Raw genomic sequence first — 19,782 nt, forward strand, 5'->3', positions numbered from 1 at the left:
CCCCACTTTTATCAAGGGCCCTTTTTTTCTCCTTGTATCATGATTGAAAGCAGTGTAGTGACATTTCCTTGCCTGGGTTCAGGTTCCTGCCCATGAGGTCTCACCTCTATCAAGTGCACACTTTTCCAGGCAAAGACGGTTCTCTACCATAAAAGTAAGTCTGGTTCTTCTCACCCCGACTTCTTTCTATAAATATTAAAAGAGAAAACTATGCAAAGTCTTAGCCCAGATCTTGGAACATTAATTTCCTTTCTCAAAGATGCAAAGCACAGCACTAGGTACTATGTGCTACAAAGATGAATGGAACTTCTAACTATAAACAAGGCAGAATATAGTAAAGTCTCTAAGACAGACGTTCAGAAGACCAACGGCATATGCTGTTGACATGACCAAGAAGTCGCTTCTGTGCTTATGTACCAGGTCCGTGACCACAGACTCGGCAAGTAGCTTGCCTGGTGAGCTCGCTCCACGGAGCCATCTCTGCAGCTTCTCAAACACCCCCTCCAGCGCCCTTTCTCGCCAGAGGGGTGAAACTACATCTCCCGACAGGCCGCGTGGTCCCCTTCCTTCCCCCTTCTCCAGGTTCCGAGCCATGGCAACGGCGTGACGTGGGGTTACTGGGAGCTGCGGGAGCAGCGGTAGCGGCTTCAGTTCTAGGCTACCCGGCCGCCCGGGCAGGAACAGAGGGAGAGGAGCCACCGCCCAACGCCGCCCCTGCGCTCGGGGGCCCTGAACCCGCCCGGCTGCCGCTAACCTCCGCTCTTCCTCTGGACTGAGGAGTGCGCAGCTGGTATCAGAGCCGAGAGGGCAAGGGAGGGCAGCGCGCATGGCCTCGGCAGGCGCGCGGCGACTCCCGGCCGGGACGCGCGCGGCGGCCAGGGGCTGCAGCGGCCTCTCCCTGCGCCCGGCCCCGCCCCCGGTCCCTCCGCGACCGCCGGTCCCAATGAGGTGAGAGGGAGATGCGGACGTCGGGGCTGGAGCTAAAGGGGTCGCCCAGGACCCCGAAGTTGCAGCTCTGGGTGCAGGCACGGCGGGAGGGCGGCTACGGTCATACCTTGGGGTCTAATGTAGAGCTTTAGGGAATGCTTTTGCAAGTTATTCGCGAGGCAAAGTCTTCGAGGTGGGTGCCCAACCACTTCTTGCCCCTCGCGGGTGCCCTGGCAACAGCGGGCTTGGCGAAGTCCCGGGGACTGTGATGCTTCCTGAGAGTCCTCGCTTTCAGCAGTAGGGTAGCCTCCAGTCAAAGGCACCTGGCACATCACATGCATCCCGCTTTTCCCCAACTCCTCCCCCGGCACTGTCCTCCGCCGCCCTCGACCTTTCGCACTCGTGACTGCTTGGCCAAGGGAGCCTGGCGGGCTGCAGCAGGTGCTAGGCGAAAAGCTTGTTTGGACGACCTTCCTCTGGGATGCGCCCCTCTTCCCCTTCACCTGGGAATGGTTGAGGAACACAAGGAAAGAATCGTAACGTGTCTCTCCTTTCCTTTTGGCCTTAGATTTCTGATCTCCTGCAGCCTCTTCTTGCCCCGGGCTGCCCAGGTCTTGGCGGCTGAGGCTGGCTTACCTCCCAGCCGTTCCTTCATGGGCTTTGCTGCCCCCTTCACCAACAAGCGAAAGACTTACTCCGAGCGTAGGATCATGGGGTGAGCATCCCCTCCTGTCCAGCAGCCCTCCACATTCACTTTCTCGCCAAACAAAAAGCATGTACAGGCTGGAACGTAAGGGTAGCCATAGTGGGCAAGATCCCTGGCCGTCCCATGCTTCCCAGCTATATTACTGATCCTTTATCCTCCTCTGCCAGCCTTCCAACCTTAATTCCCCCCTTCCTGGTTGCTGTGCCTGTGCATTGTGAAACATGACTACAATTGGACAATAACATAAGACAACAGGATATTATTTCTCTGCTGACCTGACTTTAGGTACTCTGAGCACAATATGAGTTAACACTTTACTGAGCACTTACTACTGCTAGCAGGCTGCTTAGGTGTTTTACCATAGATTTTCTCATTTGATCCTTTCAACAAACTTACGAATCAATTACTATTACCTATGATTCACAGAGGAGATACGGAGACAGTAATAATTTACCTAGGGCCACACTGTCATAGAGCTGGGATTTGAGTCCTTTTGTGAATCATCAGTAAAATCGACCTCTGTTCTCCCTAGACGGTCTTAACATCAAAATAGTAAATGCAAAAGCACTCTGTAAACTGCAAAACTTAAGGTAACACTAACGTCATGGAGATTTGCACATTTGCTTTTGCAAAGTCATTTATCCAGGCTTATTTGGCATCTCTAGTTCCTGAAGGTGCATGATTAGTGGGCATGGGGGGGAGGGTGCCTAGAGCAAGGAGGAACGTCACCCATCTGGCAGTTCCTTGGCCTCTCTCTGATTCCTTCCCCTAGGTACTCAATGCAGGAGATGTACGAGGTGGTAGCCAATGTCCAGGAGTATCGTGAGTTTGTGCCCTGGTGTAAGAAGTCTTTGGTGGTATCCAGCCGCAAAGGTCACCTGAAGGCCCAGTTGGAGGTTGGCTTTCCACCTGTTATGGAACGTTATACTTCTGCTGTTTCCATGGTCAAACCTCACATGGTCAAGGTGAGGCCTGTCTGGGAGGGATTGATCAGGAAGTTTTTTGTGTTCTCTGGCATTTTTACGTTTAAAGGCTATTGTGGCTTTCCTTGTAATGAATTTTTATCTCCACGTGCCAAATATTTCCCTAATAAAATATTAGGAGAGGAAAATGGCTTTCAATTCCTTCTTATAGCCTCCTATACCTGATACAGGTTTAATTCCATCATAATATTGTTTAACTACCTGATTGTCCTATTCTAGGCTGTTTGCACCGACGGCAAGCTCTTCAACCACTTAGAGACCATTTGGCGGTTCAGTCCTGGTATTCCTGCCTATCCCCGAACTTGTACTGTGGACTTCTGGGTGAGTCAGGAGGCTGTATAGCACAGGGCTACAATTGGGTTGTGGGGGGCTGAGCTGAGGTACTGTGACAGTTATTTCACAAGTCAATGACACTCTTCACAGGTCTGAGCTTGTATCAAACTTGTACTTTATACTCAGTCCCAGGGCCTTTGAGGGGATCTAATGAACTGGAGCGGGAGGAAAAGGCACTGAATAGTATCCTTGCATTTGGCCAGGGACTATCCAACATGGTCTTGAAGAGTTTCTGTTTCTTACCCATTCCCAGATTTCCTTTGAATTTCGTTCTCTGCTGCACTCCCAGCTGGCCACCATGTTTTTTGATGAGGTTGTCAAACGGAATGTCACTGCCTTCGAGCGCCGGGCAGCAACCAAGTTTGGTCCAGAAACAGCCATCCCCCGTGAACTGATGTTCCATGAGGTGCACCAAACTTGAGGCAAAGGATTGTTCCCTAGCCTCACCTCTCCTCTCCCTCCTCACCCAATTCTCTTATTTATTTCATTTAGCTCCTGCTCCAATCTGAGAGAAGAGTCTATGTTCATAATACTGTTCTTCCACTCAAACTGGGCTCTAAGCTGGCTGGAAATGCTGGGGGAAAGAAAAGGCAGGGAAGTATGGAAAGGAATGCTTAGTATGGAAAGTAGTATGGAAGTATGGAAAGGAAAGTATGCTTAGGAAAGGGTCAGGCTCATCTTGAGAGCCCATATGCCTGATGCCTGCAACCTTCTCACAGTGAATTATAATCAGGACTGTATGGTTGTCTCTGAGCTCTTGTCAAGGTGCCTTAGTGTCTGACCAGGGGAAGACAACAACTTTTCTTAGGACTGAATAAACTGAATTCCTTTCTCTGACACAGAGCTACTGGGTAGTCAGTAACTTTGCCTGCTCTTGGTGAAGGGGCAGGATAAGAACCCTGATAAATAAAGGGATATTTGCTTGTGGCAGGGGATGAGGAGGGAGGTTTACTATTTTTAATGCCCTCAGCCCCTCAGGAGATGCCTGAGATCTGGCCCCAGCTTGAAACCTGTATGACCTCACTTTAAGAATAGTTCCATGCTGCCTGGCTAGTGGAGAGCAAGGGGCTTTCTCCCCATCATTTCCACAGGGGGAAAGGAGCAAAAGAGCACTGAACAGTTATACTCTTGGGTTGTACCTTATTCTTCCACTCCTGAGTTTTTATAAAATTTCAATAAATTAATTGTGACAGTATGAATTTGACTTTTATATATTGCTTCTCAGGGGAATAATGTAGCTATAGTAGAGTAGTAGAAAGTCATGGCTTCCTTCCCTAGGGGAGTGAAGGTGCAAGAAGTCCTCTTGGACACAGTGTCCCTGCTAACTATAGTAGCACATTCTACAAGCCAGGACCTAGTACCCACTCCCTTGCCTATTTATAGACTTTTTCAGAAGGTCAGTTGCAGCAGGAGTCTCAGGACAGAGTAATCTGGTCTCAGACCTCCCATATAACTGATGCCCTCCAGACCACCTCTTATTCTGGGGGATCCTTAAGGGAAGCTGCAAAGAACTGGCATTTCACGAAGTACCAGAGCCCTTTAGAGGCTCAGATCCTGAGTCAGTAGTTCTACCTTAACTGCCCTTGGTATAGTTTGTTCCTTTCACCCAATGGGCTGGACCAGCTTCCTTGGATTAGTCACATAAGCAGTTGTGACGTCTCAGCTACAGTCCTTGAGTGTTCTACCTTACGACAAATTTAGGAAGGATAGCGGCTAAAGATCAAGGACTTCTAACCATGAAGACAGACAGCAATCTCCTTTGGAAATCTCATAGGGAACCTGTCTTCTGATTAGCGTAAATGAATGCCAAACCTACCTCAAGATAAAAAAGATGCACAGGATAATATAACCCACCAAGTCCAGGATCTTGCTAGCCAGAATCCTTACCTCATAATAGAGATTGTCCCAGGCCTTATTTACTAGGCTCAAGCATTGTTAATAAAAACATTTATTTTGCATTTTATACAGAACAACCTGAAGTCTGCATCATGACTTGACAGTTACCCAGGGGTTTACAGACAGTATTATCCATCTCAACAGCGTGGTTCTGGGGATTTGGGATCCACACAAACACAGGCAGGAGTTGCGAGGGAGGAAGGGGGCACAGCAGGAGTGTATTTTTAATCCTTTCTTGAAAAGAAAAGGCAGTAGAGCATTCCGAGTCACTGGAAACCTGTGCATATGGGGCTTCTAAAACAAACACTGTACTGTGAGCTCTTGGGGAAGGGGCAGGATAAGAACCCTGATAAATAAAAGGATATTTGCTTGTGGCAGGGGATGAGGAGGGAGGTTTACTATTTTTAATGCCCTCAGCCCCAGTACCTCATATTCAAAGGAGACCATGTCCAATCTCATTTCCCTGTTCAGAAAGAGGTGCTAGTACCCCTGGGATCAGGCCATGAAGATATCATGCTGGTAATTCCCAAGTCCCTGTTCTACAGCCCACAGCATATTAAAGGGGAAAGAAAAAAGGTCAGACGGTAGTGGCTTGTGTTCCAGGGCAGTAAAAAGCTTAGTTCATATTAAGCACTGATAAAGCCAAATAATGGGAAAGACCACAATATCATACAGTGCTGTATACAACCTGCTGAAAGAGGTCTCTAGTAGGGACCAAGAGGGGAAGGTCCACAGCAACCTTGGCTTGAGGTGCAGCAGGTATAGAAAATCTGGAAAGAGGTGAGTATTCAAGTAACAGGGAATAGAACACTCCCAGATCTTAATTTCAATGGGATAATTTAAAAAAGAGAAATAAAAATCAAACACTGGGTGCCAGTCACAACAAATACCATGGCCTTTATGATCACCTGGTATCATTAAAAACAAACAAACAAAAAAAGCCAAAGCATAACCAATCGGTCTTGCTAGGAAGTGTCTGTGTGCATGGGAGAGGTTAATGGGGCTTGGTACAGGTGACAATCCAACATGATTCCTATGGAAACAGAAGGGGCAGGGTCCTGATTTGCTGGCCTATTAAGGGGTGGGCAGAGTAGAACCAAAAGCTCTGCTGAAGTGACTGCAGATTCTCTGCAACCAGCTTTGACCTAGGGAAAGATCTTACTCTGGAGATTGGGTGGGGGCACGGGTAAACCTAACCCGTACCACATGCATTAGTCCTGGTCATCCTATAGTTGATGGGCAACTCATACCAGGCCGGGGAAAGGAGCTGGTTAGGGAAAAAGGGGTTACTTTTCATCTTTTAAAATCTTAGTTAATATCTTAACCTCAAACTTATCATCAGTGCCTCAGATACAATTTAATCTTAAGTCTTTAGAAGCCCCCTGAAACAAAATTATACTTTTTTTTTTCTTTAATATCCCTCACTTTCTGGTAGCTAGTTTCCTCCCAGTCTTCAGTTTCACCCTGACTTAGAGTCCACAAACTTCATCAGACCGTCTGTGCTCATGGACTTGGGCCTCTCTAGAGGGAAGCCTAGGGCTCGGCTCCAGATGAGCTGTGCTAATACACCCAGTGCCCGTGATACCCCAAACAGGACTGTGTAGTAATTCATCTCCGTCATGCCATAGTACTGTAAGGTAAAAGAGAAAAAAGTTTTGTTAAAGGCCCACAGGTAGTGGCATGTACAAGTCCAGATTGATTAAAAGCCTTAACCCAGTTAGCCTTAAATAGAAATGACTGGGAAAAGTATAGCAACTGGATTCTGAAAGGAAAGCACCCCTTTCCTCCAGCCCACACCTCCCCCACCATAGGCAACTTTAACAAAAGCGTAAGGAAAGAGGTGTGAGAGTCCTTGCTCTGACTAGGGAGTTGATTTTGTGCATGGCAGAGAATAGTAAGGTTTGGTATAAATTAGACGAAAGCAGGGAAAGGAGGACTCACCTGGAGCAGTACCCCACTATGAGCATCTACATTGGGCCAAGGATTCTTGGCCTTGCCCTGCTCTAGGAGGACATTGGGCACAATCTTGTACAGCTGAGCAACCAGCTTAAACATGGGGTCCTGAGGCAGGTGTTTCAGAGCAAACTCTCGTTGACAGGTATATCGTGGATCAGTCTTCCTTAGTACTGCATGGCCATAGCCTGGGACAACCTGCAAAGGATAGGGGGGGAAAACCAGTTGTATTCTCAGGTAGAAATTTTTGTCTTTTCTGCATTCTTTAGGGTAGACAAATGGAAAAAAAATCTCCTCTAATTTAGGGAGTTATCTCATTCTTTTCTCCTTCATTCTTCCAAATTATAGAACTTGAGTCTTGGCTTCTTTCCTAGTTGCTAAGCATCTCTGCTTACCCGTCCTGAGTTGAGTGTGTTCCAGATATAGTCTCGTAACTTCTCATCTGACACATCTTTGCCAACTTCCTTCTGTAGTTGTGTCAGCCAGACAAGTACTTCCTGTGGGTAAGGTTTGGAGAATAAAAGAGTGTCAATGCATATGCCAGGAGAGAACGCCAGGATCAGAAACAAAGCATGGGAGTAAGAAAAACACGGAGCAGGAGAAGAAAAAGAACAGTCTTACCTGATTTGCCAGTCCATGCAGGGGCCCTGCCAGCCCATTCATGGCTGCTGCGAAGGACAAGTAGGGGTCTGAAAGGGCACTGCCCACCAAGTGGCTGGTATGGGCACTTACATTGCCACCTTCATGGTCACTGTGGGGAAGTAAGAAAGGAGAATCAAGGCCAAGAGAAAGGAGAAAAAAGGGGCAGATTATTGAAACACAGTCCTTGCTGTTCTCTTATTGTCACATACTAGCCTAGCTATGGATTCACACCAGCCTATAGCTAGTCACTTATACATAAGCTCTTGTAAGAGATGTCCCAATCTTATCATCAGCCTTTGTTCACTAATCCACAGGGCTGGAGAGGTTACTGCTTGATGATGCCTGGCCTGCGTGCCAAGCTCCCTGACTCTCACTGCAGCTTTAACAGCAATGGCCAGAAGAGGGAGCTCCTGGAAAGCCAAAGGACCTGTTTAATGTGAGCAGCTAGTACCTTTTCCTAGCCAGAAGCACTATCTTACCCTTAGCGTGGTTATGGTAATTTTTCTAGACCTCCTGACCTTCTTTACCAGACCCCGATCTTGCCTTGTACCATCCCATACGCTGTGTTTCCATCTCCTTGCTGCCTACCACCTGTTAAGGAGTTTGGGTTTTTTTGGCATGCTGCATGACATACAGGATCTTAATTCCCCGACCAGGGATGGAACCAACGCCCCCCTGCAGTGGAAGCGCAGAGTCTTAACTACTTAGCTACTACTGCCAGGGAAGTCCCAAGGAGTTTTCCTTAATATTCACCACCAATCCAGGCACCTGGTGGCTATGGTTGCTGGGTCTCCCTCACCTGTGGATGGTGAGGTACAAGCGCATGAGCTCCGTGAACTGAGCGTCAGTATAGCCTAACATGTTGGTGAAATTGTGGGACCAGTCCAGCTTAGAATCAATGGCCCCAATACTGCTGCCCTCTCGATAGAGATTCCGGTAGATCTTTGCTGCAACACAAGGTAGCTTTGCAATCAGATCCATACAGTCTTCATAAATCAACTGATGGGGAGAAGAGGAAAATGGAGAAAAAAAGAAGAGGAATTATCAACAAGGAAGAATTAGGCAGGGATGGTGTTTGTTCTCTATGGACTGGGCTATTTGGATTGATGATTCTATGCTGGGTGATTATAAATGGAGTATAACAACAATGGCCATTTAACTGAATAACTGTTATGACCCAGGCACCGCATTAAGGGATTTATACAAACTATCTCATGTATATTAAAACATTATTCCCAATTTTTTCCCATTCTACAAAGTATATAATGACCTCCATTTTAAAAGGAGAACTGAGGCTCAGAGCATTCAGTTAAATGCCAAAGTCAGATTTTGAACCCTTATATGTTTAACCATGATCTTTTCCACTACATGACATTGCATTCAAAGAATGTGCTACGACACTAGGTTTTTAATAATTCTATGTTCCATCTTTCAAGGAAAATTCACCATATATGCCAAGGGTCAAACAGTGGCATTCAATTGTTAGTTATGAACAAAGGCTTCCATTTTTTAAGCACTTACTATATAACAGGTACTGTGCTAGATATATTATTTTCATTTTTTTCTTTTCTTACAATAGTCCTGTAAGGTAACATAGCCTTCATTTGTAAAAACTGGGGCACAAGGTTACCCACTCGGCTAATAACCATCATCTAGCTTAAATAATTATTAACTCATGGCCATGCTTGTTTCATCCATACCCTTACTTTCCCCTCTCATCTCCCAAATTATTTTGAGTGAACCCCAGATATCATATATAACATGTAAGTATTTAAGCATGTATCTCTAAAAGATAAAGGTCCTTCATAATCGAAATCACAAAACCATTATCCTACTGAAAAGAATTTAACAATTCTTCAATATCATTAACTATCTACTCAGTATTCAAGTCCCCCCCACCTCATTCATTTATTATAAAGCTCCCCCTCATTTGTCTGTTTCACTGAAAATAGCCCACATTGCAATTGTATGACATGTCTCTGAAGTCTTTTTAATTAATTTAAGTTCCCTCTTATGCTGTCCTTTTTTTACTCTGCAGTTTATTTGTGGAAAATCAGATCATTTGTCCTGTAGAATTTCCCACAGTTTAGATTTTGCTAGTTATATACCTGTGATGTCATTTAACATGTCCCTCTATCCACTGTATTTCCGACAGACTGATAGAGCTAGAGGTTTGAGCAGATTCATGTTCAATTTCTTTAGCAAGACTTTTTTTTTTTTTTTTTGCGGTACGCGGGCCTCTCACTGTTGTGGCCTCTCCCGCTGCGGAGCACAGACTCTGGACGCGCAGGCTCAGCGGCCATGGCTCACGGGCCTAGCCACTCCGCGGCATGTGGGATCTTCCCGGACTGGGGCACGAACCCGTGTCCCCTGCATCGGCAGGCGGACTCTCAACCACTGCGCCAACCAGGAAAGCCCAGCAAGACTTTTTGATGAATAGTGCTGTGTTCATTTATTAAGAGAAACATATAATATCTGGTTGTCTTTTTGTGATGTTAATAGCGTGCTCAACTTTTACGTCTCAATTTTATCTTCTCATAGGGATTTTCTTTTAGGGAGGGCGACAGGGTTTGAGTAGTTTTTGGGTTTTCTTGGCCACGCTGTGAGGCTTGTGCGATCTTAGTTCCCAGACCAGGGATCGAACTCGTGCCCCCTGCAGTGGAAGGGAAGCATGGAGTGCTAACCAGTGGACCGCCATGGAATTCCCAAGTTTTTTCTTTTTCTTCTTTTTTTTTGCGGTACCTGGGCCTCTCACTGTTGTGGCCTCTCCCGCTGTGGAGCACAAGTTCCGGATGCACAGGCTCAGCGGCCATGGCTCACGGGCCTAGCTGCTCCGCGGCATGTGTGATCTTCCCGGACCAGAGCACGAACCTGTGTCCCCTGCATCGGCAGGTGGACTCTCAACCACTGCGCCACCAGGGAAGCCCCCAAGTTTTCTCTTTTAATAACAAAAAAATTCAGGAATTCCCTGGCGGTCCAGTGGTTAGGACTCGGTGCTTTCACTGCCAGGGCCTGGGTTCAATTCCTGGTTGGGAAAGATCCTGCAAGCCATGAGATGCGGCCAAAAAACAAAACACAAAACGAAACAATAAAAATTTCTACTTTCAGTCACAGTACATTGAAAGCGTGGAGAAAATACTTGCTGAATGACATTACATTGTGCTGTCCTATCAAGCTAACTGGCTAAATGTTCCTGTAAGAAGTCATCAGGTTTTGGTAGTTTTGTTGGAACAAAGAACAAAATCTATAATAACTAGCCTAAATGAGATAATCTCTGTGAAGTCATCTATTACTCAAGCACTCAGTGAATTTTGTCAATGCCACCAAGATTCAATGAGAATACTGCCAAAATTAAAAAGCTACTTGAAGCAAGAAGTACTTAGCTAACACTTGCAAGTTCTCAGGAGATTATTTACATGATAATCATACTATTAACCATACCTTCTTGCAGATTCACATCCCCCAAGGAAGTAGGTTATTTCCAGAAGCCTGCATCAAGGATATGCAGTTCTAAGGGACCTGGATTCATTAGCAGAATGCCAAGAACAAGATCCTGGGCTAGGCAAACTGTTATCTGTGGAGTATGTACTAACTTTTAAAATCATTTGTAAAGTATGAATGACCACAACATAAAGAAACTACAAAAAGAGGACTGTTTCAACTTCTACCACTGAGGATGAAGTTTATAAAGCAGCAAGTATCAGACCAGGTATGACAGTGTGGAATCTTTACCCTGCTTTTTGTAGTGGTAAAGCTGTACAGTCAAGTGGTTAAATAAAGAAACAAACACACTGACAGAGAACGCCTCCTTATTTCTTCTTCTTCTTTTTTTTTTTTTTTTTTTGTGGTACGTGGGCCTCTCACTGTTGTGGCCTCTCCCGTTGCGGAGCACAGGCTCCGGACGCACAGGATCAGTGGCCACGGCTCACGGGCCCAGCCGCTCCGCGGCACGTGGGATCTTCCCGGATCAGGGCATGAACCCGTGTCCCCTGCATCGGCAGGCGGACTCTCAACCACTGCGCCACCAGGGAAGCCCCCTTATTTCTTCTTTAATAAACTAAGACTGAGGTGCTATTTAGCTACTGGTACTAACTCATTCTTCATCTTTAAACCCTCAGAAAAAAAGACAAATCACGCCACCATCACAACTGCCTGGAATAAAGGTAACAAAACTGATCATAATCATCATTGTGAGCCAGCATCTCCAGTGCTAGAGAAATTCTGACCAAATATTTAGCTATCAGTCATTTAAAAAAAAATCTTTATTGGAGTATAGTTGACTTACAATGTTGTGTTAGCTATCAGTCATTATAAAGAAGACACAGAAAAAGAGGAGATCCAGTATTAATGGTGAAGAGACCCTAGAGTGAAGCAAACTCAAGTCTCAATCTGCTGTCTACCAGTTACTAGCTGCATGACCCTAGGCAAGCTACTTATTTTCTCTAATCTTCAGCTTTCCCATTCAGTAAAATGACATCAGTGACATCTACCTCATGGGGCTGTTCCGATGATTAAATCAGATAATGAATATAAAACATTTAAGCTAATATTTGGCATGCTTTCAAGAGTTGTTAGGTGTTGGGATGATGATTTTATTATAGACTAAACAGCTTCAAAACCTACATATACTGTTCATATGCCTTACTAGAAAAACCTCATCTGTCAGCTACTTTGCAGATTTTACCCAATTCAACAATATCTTAAGGCTACTTCATAATTAAACAGCTGGTGCATCAGAGTAATCTCCTAGTCACGAGTGAAGTTAAGTCAATTAGTAAATTAGTAATAGATGTAACTTTTTCACCTCAATAGATTACACTATTTATCTAAAGTCATGTAAACTGTTATGGAAGGAAAGTTGTAGAAAGATCATCCTCTTGAGGTGTATGTGAAAAACAGCATGAGCTGATGATTCTAGTAGAGAATTAGATCACATATACTCCTTAACATAAATTTTTAAACAGAAATAACCAGCTGAATGCTGTCATGTAATTCTACTAAAGTAGCATGGTTAAATTAACCAAGACAGAGAACTAAACTCAAATAGCATGTCTGATCTTTGAGAGAGATAGGATATGGCCGCAAAAGAGCACCAAGCTCCACTAAAGCAGTTCATGGTGCTAATTTTTGTTCAGTGTGAACTTATTAGATGCACATCCTGAGGCTGAGAGATATATCAGTATTGCTTAGAAACACTCTCCAGGTTGGCAAAGTCCTGAAATACAATGTTCACCTCAAGACAGCCACCCTCAGATGATATCTCACAAAGAGGTGGCAGGACAACCAATCAATGGCTGTACACTGAAATGGAGGCAATAGCAAGCAGAGAAGAACAAGATTCATTTTCCTGACTCAATAAAGGACAGTGTGAAGCAATGCAGCATGTTTGGATACCTGGGAAATATCTTATAGGTATTTATTGCAAAGTATGAAGAACTCTACAACAGGCAACACAACAGCACTGTAAGAAGTAACAGGCACTTCTCAGTGGTCAATTTCTAAAAGACAAGTTTTAAAATAGAAGAACTGTTGGCCTTGATTTAACCTTTTCTGTTATGGTGACCCACACAGATAACAATTACTTGAACAGTATTTTAAAAAGAAAATGAAAAGCAACATATTCAGTTTATACAACCTTCTGAACCTGCTGATGTGTGACTTTATAAATGCTTGTGAATAGGTTTAGTTTGCATCATTCCTATACCTTCCTCCTCAAAGCCAACCAGACTAGTATCAATTGCAAACTTTCCCTCTTTCCCCCAACAGCAAACACAATTCTCTATACACAGTTGGCACTGAAGAAATATTGATCAATCCAATGAAGTGGGATTTGCCAAAACCCCAAGGAGATTTCATCAGACCAGTGGGCCATGCTACTCTGTGCCTTGCCTCATAGTGAACTCTTTGGGGACCTTCTCCTGGTTAAAAATCCTTTAGTGTATCTGCTTTGCAGAAAGGAACTTTTCTCTTCCTATACTACCTGTCTCTAAATAAGAAACAAAAGAAAATGAGATGTCCTTCTGTAAACTTAGCCAGATAAATTGTACTTTACCCAGTGTTTGTGAGTATGTGGGGTATTGGAAAGAGGATGGAAGGAATTATGTCCTACGCGCTAGGACAAGGCCCAACAATCTTCTCATACTCTAACCACAGAGTTCGAACTATTAAGATCACATTTCATTTTCAGAGAATAAAGCTCATTTGCTTTTTGGATCCTACTTCCAGGATACTAACCACCCTTCCACTCCTGACAGGTATCTTGAGTGGGTTAGTCCAAACTGTGGCTGACTGGCATTAGTTCTCCTAGCCTCCAGAGTTGCCTTAGCTGCCATTCTTCCAAATTCTCAGGGTTCTCCTTATCTGGGGACTTCCCTGGTGGCGCAGTGGTTAAGAATCCACCTGCCAATGCAGGGGACACGGGTGTGAGCCCTGGTCTGGGAAGATCCCACATGCTGTGGAGCAACTAAGCCCACGTGCCACAACTACTGAGCCTGCGTGCCACAAGTACTGAAGCCCGAGCGCCTAGAGCCCATGCTCCGCAACAAGAAGCCACCACAATGAGAAGCCTGTGCACCACAACAAAGAGTAGCCCCTGCTCACTGCAACTAGAGAAACCCCATGCACAGCAACAAAGACCCAACGCAGAAATAAATGAATGAATGAATGAATGAATGAATGGTTCTCCTTATTTGAAGAGAAGGAGAAGGGACCCTTTGGGGCCAGAGTGAGACTACTCTGCAAAACCTTCCTCGGGGGCTCTGCAGTTAAGTCACATCTTTTTCAATGTTCCAACAGCACAGTGTACACACCTCTATTCCAGCAAGATTACTGAATTGTAGTTTCTTTTTTTTTTTAAATAAATTGATTTATTTTATTTATATTTATTTTTGGCTGCACTGGGTCTTCACTGCTGTGCGCGGGCTCTCTCTAGCTGCGGCGAGCGGGGGCTACTCTTCATTGTGGTGTGCGGGCTTCTCTGCGGCAGCCTCTCTCGTTGTGGAGCACGGGCTCTAGGCACATGGGCCTCGGTAGTTGTGACATGCAGGCTCAGCAGCTGTGGTGCGCAACTCAGTAGTTGTGGCACACAGGCCCAGTTGCTCCGTGGCATGTGAGATCCTCCTGGACCAGGGCTCGAACCCATGTCCCTTGCATTGGCAGGCGGATTCTCAACCGCTGTGCCACCAGGGAAGCCCATAGTTTCTTTTTTATGTGTATATCACCCTAATTAAATCAATAACCTTGGTGATAGAAAGCATGCTTCATTTATCTTTGTAATTCCAAAGACGGATAAAAAGCAAGCCTACAGTAAAATTCTTTTAAATGAGTTTCTGGCATAACTCAGGGTAGTAATTTTCCAAAGGATTCTACATTTCTTTTTCTTCCTTCACACTCAAGTCCTTTGGATCTCCATCAAACATCAATCATCACAGCAAAGTTTCCTACCTCCCAGTACTTGGTTCGGTTGATACCCTCTGCATATGCTCGGGCAAAGTTGCTTTCACTGTTGAGAGCTGTAATGGCTGCACTGAGCTGAGACATGGGGTGTAGATTAGTGGGAAAGTTGTCCAGCATGGTGACCACATGGGAAGGCAGAGCTGCCCTCTTTGCCCACTCTTCTGAGAGCCAAGATACCTGTGAAAGGGAGACATTGTTCAAAACACTAGGCAAGGAAAAAAGAAAAAGAAGAGAAATTAAAAAACAATGGGAATTCCCTGGCAGTCTAGTGGTTACGACTCGGCACTCTCACTGCTGGGGGCCCAGGTTCAATTCCGGGGAAATAAGATCTTGCAAGCTGTGCTGTGCAGCCAAAATTAAAAATAAAAAAATAAAATAAAAAGACAGTGACCTCTAAGTAAAGAAAATCCAAGAGAATTCAATACAGTCCACTTATACAGCAGAACTCTACTCTGATTCCTTCCCCTCTATAAACTACCACCCATAACCAGATCAGGATTCAGTGTCTGAGATTAGAAAAAGGCAAAGAAGAAGGTGAATGAGAAGCGCTAGTGTCCTTCTGCTTACCTGTTCCTCTGTTGGGATTTGTCCAGTTACCAGCAGCCAAAATAATCCCTCTGGCAGCGGTTCTTCCCCACCCTTAGCCTTGGGCAGCACTTTCTGGCATTCAGGGATACTGTAGCCTCGAAAACGGATGCCCTTGAGGGAGAAGAGTAAGGATTACAACTCTTAAGTTTGTTAGCTTCAAAGTCACATAATTGACTGATCCCACTTTCATCAGACCTGTCAACAAGTTAGAACTTTTTTTTTTTTTTTGCGGTACGTGGGCCTCTCACTGTTGTGGCCTCTCCCGTTGCGAAGCACAGGCTCTGGACGCGCAGGCTCAGCGGCCATGGCTCACAGGCCCAGCCGCTCCGCGGCATGTGGGGTCCCCCTGGACCGGGGCACGAACCCGTGTCCCCTGCATCGGCAGGCGGACTCTCAACTACTGCGCCATCAGGGAAGCCCAAGTTAGAACTTTTAAAGAGCAAATCTTTAGGTAACTTACTCCTGCTTTGTACTTTTAGTTTTACTAGTTGATATATTAGAAAGGTAAACTCGCTCTTCAGTTATTCCATATATACCTATTTTCACCTTCCAAAATATACAGGTAGGTGCTTTATTTTGTTCTCCGCACCCTTAGTGGTCTAAGCCAGAGGTCCCCAGAACCCTGGTGCTGGTCCACGGCCTGTTAGGAACCAGGCTGCACAGCAGGGGGTGAGCGGCAGGTGAGTGAGTGAAGCTTCACCTGTATTTACAGCCACTCCCCATCACTGGCATTACTGCCTGAGCTCCGCCTCCTGTCAGCATTATGGTGAGTTGAATAATTATTTCATTATATATTACAATGTAATAATAATAGAATTAAAGTGCACAATAAATGTAATGCCCTTGAATCATCCAGAAACCATCACCCCTGACCCATCCACAGAAAAACTGTCTCCCAAAAAACTGGTCCCTGGTGCAAAAAAAGGTTGGGGACTGCTGGTCTAATCCATGGTGTGCACAATGGTCAGTAAAATCAGTGATTATTAGTGATTGATATGAGGATCTCTTACCTCATCAGGATCAAGAACTGATGTTTCATATACCAATCCCTTCATGCCTCTCATGCCACCATACATCTAAAGAAAAGAAGAGGATGTAACCAGTTGTCTGAATAATTCAGGCTAGAGCTTGTTAGTGCTTCATGGGACCTGGGAGAGGAAATTTATTCTCTGACTTGCAAGACTTCATTTGGGGGAAGATTTCTGAGGAGTTAACTTACTATAGAATGGAACTTTAAAAGGAAGACTGCTAACGCTGGAAATGATTTTTTTAAGTTGAGAAATCACTACCTTTAGTTAGTATTTTTGCCTCTGCTCCCTTTTCTTATTGTTTTTTCTCCTGCCCACTTTTATCCCCTCATTCCCACCAACCGAAGTAAAAAGAATGGGATTGACTGTAGGGAAAGGAGATGGAGACCAATGGCTAAACACTGTTGTGAAATTATCATCTGAGCTGCTTAGACTCTTAGGACTGAAGAAGAAACGATCCTAAAGCTGTTCTAGAAGGCCTGCTAGAGCTGTGGTTTAACTGGATGATCAGCACAGCATCAACTCAAAGACAGAGAGCCTTGGGCCCAAAAGCTAAGGGGTTGGGAAGAGGAATAAAAACTTCATTTATCCCTCCCATACATGAATTAGGTTAGCCTCAACTATTAAATTTATAGAAAAGAATAGGCTAATTTCTAACAAACGCCATAAGCTTCAACATTTCCTTATGTGGGACAGACTGCTTTGAACAATCAGTGAAGAGGATGGTACTTTTGTTGAAGCATATTACAGAGCTACTTTTTGCAGGCAAAACGCTACAACCCTTACCATGTCCACAGTAATTTGGCCCACCACCGTCTTGCCATGTTGCTGCTTGAAGGTCTTAATTCTGGCCTGCTCCTTAGGTATCAGATCAGCCAATATGTCTTTCAAATTCTAAAACGAGAAGTAGAGAGGCTAAGTGATGATCAAAATATTGATTAGATTTCTGCAAAGTAGGTATGTTAAGACTGCTTTTTAGAATTTGACTTTCTCTACCTGCCAGGGAAGTCTGGTCAACTTCTCTATACAGATGAGGGTAAAATTAGGCACAGCAAGAAGGGAATGGGGAGTTGTTTAATGGGTACAGTTTCAATTCGGGAAGATGAAAAAGTTTTGGCCATGAATAGTGATGATGGTTGCCCAATAATGTGAATTACTTACTGCCATTAAATTATAAACTTAAGAATAGTCTAATTTCTAACCAATACCATAAGCTCCAACATTTCCTTGTATGGGACAGATAGTCACTGAAGAGAATGGTACTTTTGTTGAAGTACATTACAGAGCTAATTTTCCCAGCCAAAACCCCACAGTCCATATCATGTCCACAGTGCTTCAGCTATCTTAAAGTAGTAGTAGTGATAATACTTGTAACAATAACAACTGGAAACCTCCAGGAGATACTCAGGATAATGATGAGAGGCTGAGTAGTAGCCCACCACCCCTCCCCATCCCAGGGTCAAGCTGCCTCAATGATTCTCAGTCCTCTTTTCCAAACCTTACCGTGGAAGAAGCACTGGCATGCCGGGCAGCAAGAACAAGACAGGATGCATTCTGCAAAGAAAACACAAAACCTTATGCAATTGTCCTCCCTCCTATGTATTAAAAAGGAGTTACAGTGACTCAACCTCTCTTCATTTTAGCCTCTAAGGACAGTCTGACATAAGAAAGCTATAAAAGGCCTCGAGCAACCTGGAAAGAGTTACCAGTCTGGAAGCAACAGCTTCATTAGCATTCCCTGAAGAGACTCTCCCATCACCTGGGTTCTACGGCTGGGTTTGTTAGGCACAGAAGAAATGTCAGAGAGGCAGTTGTTAAAGTACCCAGTCCATCCCACTCTAGTCGACAGTAGCTCTGAGAAAAGCAAATGAGAAAACTGATCAATTACTTAACCCAGCTGGTAAGGTTTCTTCAGCACCTAGCCTTTTGGCAACACTTCAACCTCTCCAGTCTAGGAGAGCCCACAGGTGGAAGCAGCCTTTTACAACACTACCTGATATGCTCCTGGAAAAAGCACAGAGAAAACAGAATATCTACAAAGCAACAACCAACAGACTGCTCAACTGCAATGGAAACTAGAAAACTGGTAAATTATCTTTAAAATATTGAGAGAAAATAATTACTAAGCTAGAGTTGTGTACCCAGGTGAGGAAGAAATCTTAAAGGGGGTGAAATAAAGACATTTCAGGTAAACAAAAGCTGAGAGTTTATCACCTACACACCTGTACCAAAGGAATTTTTTCTTTTAAATTGAGGTATAGTTGACGTACTGTATTATATAAGTTTCAGGTATACAACATAGTGATTCACAGTTTTTTTAAAAAAGATTTATTATTTATTTTTGGCTGCACTGGGTCTTAGAGGCGGCACCCAGGATCTTCCGTTGTAGCGTGAGAGCTCTTCGTTGTGGTGCGCGGGCTTCTCTCTAGCTGTGGCCTGCGGGTTTTCTCTTCTCTAGTTGTGGCACATAGGCTCCAGGGTGCGTGGGCTCTGCAGTTTGAGGCGCGTGGGCTCTGTAGTTTGAGGCACATGGGCTCTAGTTGAGGCGTGCAAGCTCAGTAGTTGTGGCACAGGAGCTCAGTAGTTGTGGCACGCGGGCATAGTTGCCCCACAGCATGTGGGATCTTAGTTCCCTGACCAGGGATCGAACCCACGTCCCCTGCATTGGAGGTGGATTCTTTACCACTGACCACCAGGGAAGTGCCCTGATTCACAATTTTTTTTTTTGATTAATTTTTAAAGGTTACATTCCATTTATAGTTATTATACAATACTGGCTATATTCCCTGTGCTGTACAATATATCCTTATAGTTTATTTTATACTTAGTTTAGATCTCTTAACCCCCTACCCCATCTTTCCCCTCCCCACACTGTACCACTATAGTTTATTCTCTATATCAGTGTCTTTTTCTTTTTTGTTATAGTCACTAGTTTTCTTTTTTAGATTACACATATAAGTGATCAGTATCTGTCTTTCTCTGACTTATTTCACTCACATAATATACTCCAACTCCATCCATATTGCTGCAAATGGCAAAATTTCACTTTTTTATGGTTGAGTAGTATTCTATTGTATATATACAACACTGCTTCTTTATCCATTCATCTCTTGATGGACACTTAGGTGGCTTCCATATCTTGGCAATTGTAAATATAAATAGTGTAGCTAGGCTATGTTTAGAGATAGATTTCTCCCCCCAAGAAAAACAACTTTCTATGAAGATTGCTGAGTTGCAACAGAAAGTTCAACACTGCCTTTGAAAAAGACAA

At 44.5% G+C, this 19,782-nt stretch overlaps 2 protein-coding genes across 2 annotated transcripts in view; one reads left to right on the forward strand and one right to left on the reverse strand.

Moving 5' to 3' along the window:
• Nucleotides 1-650: 650 nt before the first annotated feature.
• COQ10A (coenzyme Q10A) lies at nt 651-4,137 on the forward strand. Its single transcript, XM_060026282.1, has 5 exons — nt 651-948; nt 1,496-1,642; nt 2,406-2,598; nt 2,836-2,937; nt 3,203-4,137. The coding sequence occupies exons 1-5, from the start codon at nt 827-829 to the stop codon at nt 3,368-3,370; spliced, it is 732 nt and encodes a 243-aa protein (XP_059882265.1). The 5' UTR covers nt 651-826; the 3' UTR covers nt 3,371-4,137.
• Nucleotides 4,138-4,879: 742 nt separating this feature from the next.
• CS (citrate synthase) overlaps nt 4,880-19,782 on the reverse strand; it is a 28,957-nt gene continuing 14,054 nt past the window's right edge. The window contains exons 2-11 of the mRNA XM_060024988.1: nt 18,015-18,065; nt 17,298-17,405; nt 16,494-16,559; nt 15,463-15,594; nt 14,884-15,072; nt 8,240-8,439; nt 7,420-7,549; nt 7,194-7,295; nt 6,787-6,996; nt 4,880-6,475 (exon numbers count right to left, since the gene is read on the reverse strand). Of these exons, the coding sequence (XP_059880971.1) occupies nt 6,305-6,475; nt 6,787-6,996; nt 7,194-7,295; nt 7,420-7,549; nt 8,240-8,439; nt 14,884-15,072; nt 15,463-15,594; nt 16,494-16,559; nt 17,298-17,405; nt 18,015-18,065 (1,359 nt within the window). The 3' untranslated portion in view covers nt 4,880-6,304. The remainder of the gene's footprint in view (nt 6,476-6,786; nt 6,997-7,193; nt 7,296-7,419; nt 7,550-8,239; nt 8,440-14,883; nt 15,073-15,462; nt 15,595-16,493; nt 16,560-17,297; nt 17,406-18,014; nt 18,066-19,782) is intronic.

Source organism: Delphinus delphis, chromosome 11, assembly GCF_949987515.2.
Source record: "Delphinus delphis chromosome 11, mDelDel1.2, whole genome shotgun sequence".
In the NCBI taxonomy this organism is placed as follows: Eukaryota; Metazoa; Chordata; class Mammalia; order Artiodactyla; family Delphinidae; genus Delphinus; species Delphinus delphis.

What these genes read in the sequence shown, in the direction of transcription:
- COQ10A (XM_060026282.1), top strand. Translation starts at nt 827, where the DNA reads ATGGCCTCGGCAGGCGCGCGGCGACTCCCGGCCGGGACGCGCGCGGCG. An exon ending in TCCGAGCGTAGGATCATGGG is followed by an intron (nt 1,643 to 2,405) that starts GTGAGCATCCCC and finishes TCCTTCCCCTAG; the next exon opens with GTACTCAATGCAGGAGATGT. An exon ending in TCAAACCTCACATGGTCAAG is followed by an intron (nt 2,599 to 2,835) that starts GTGAGGCCTGTC and finishes GTCCTATTCTAG; the next exon opens with GCTGTTTGCACCGACGGCAA.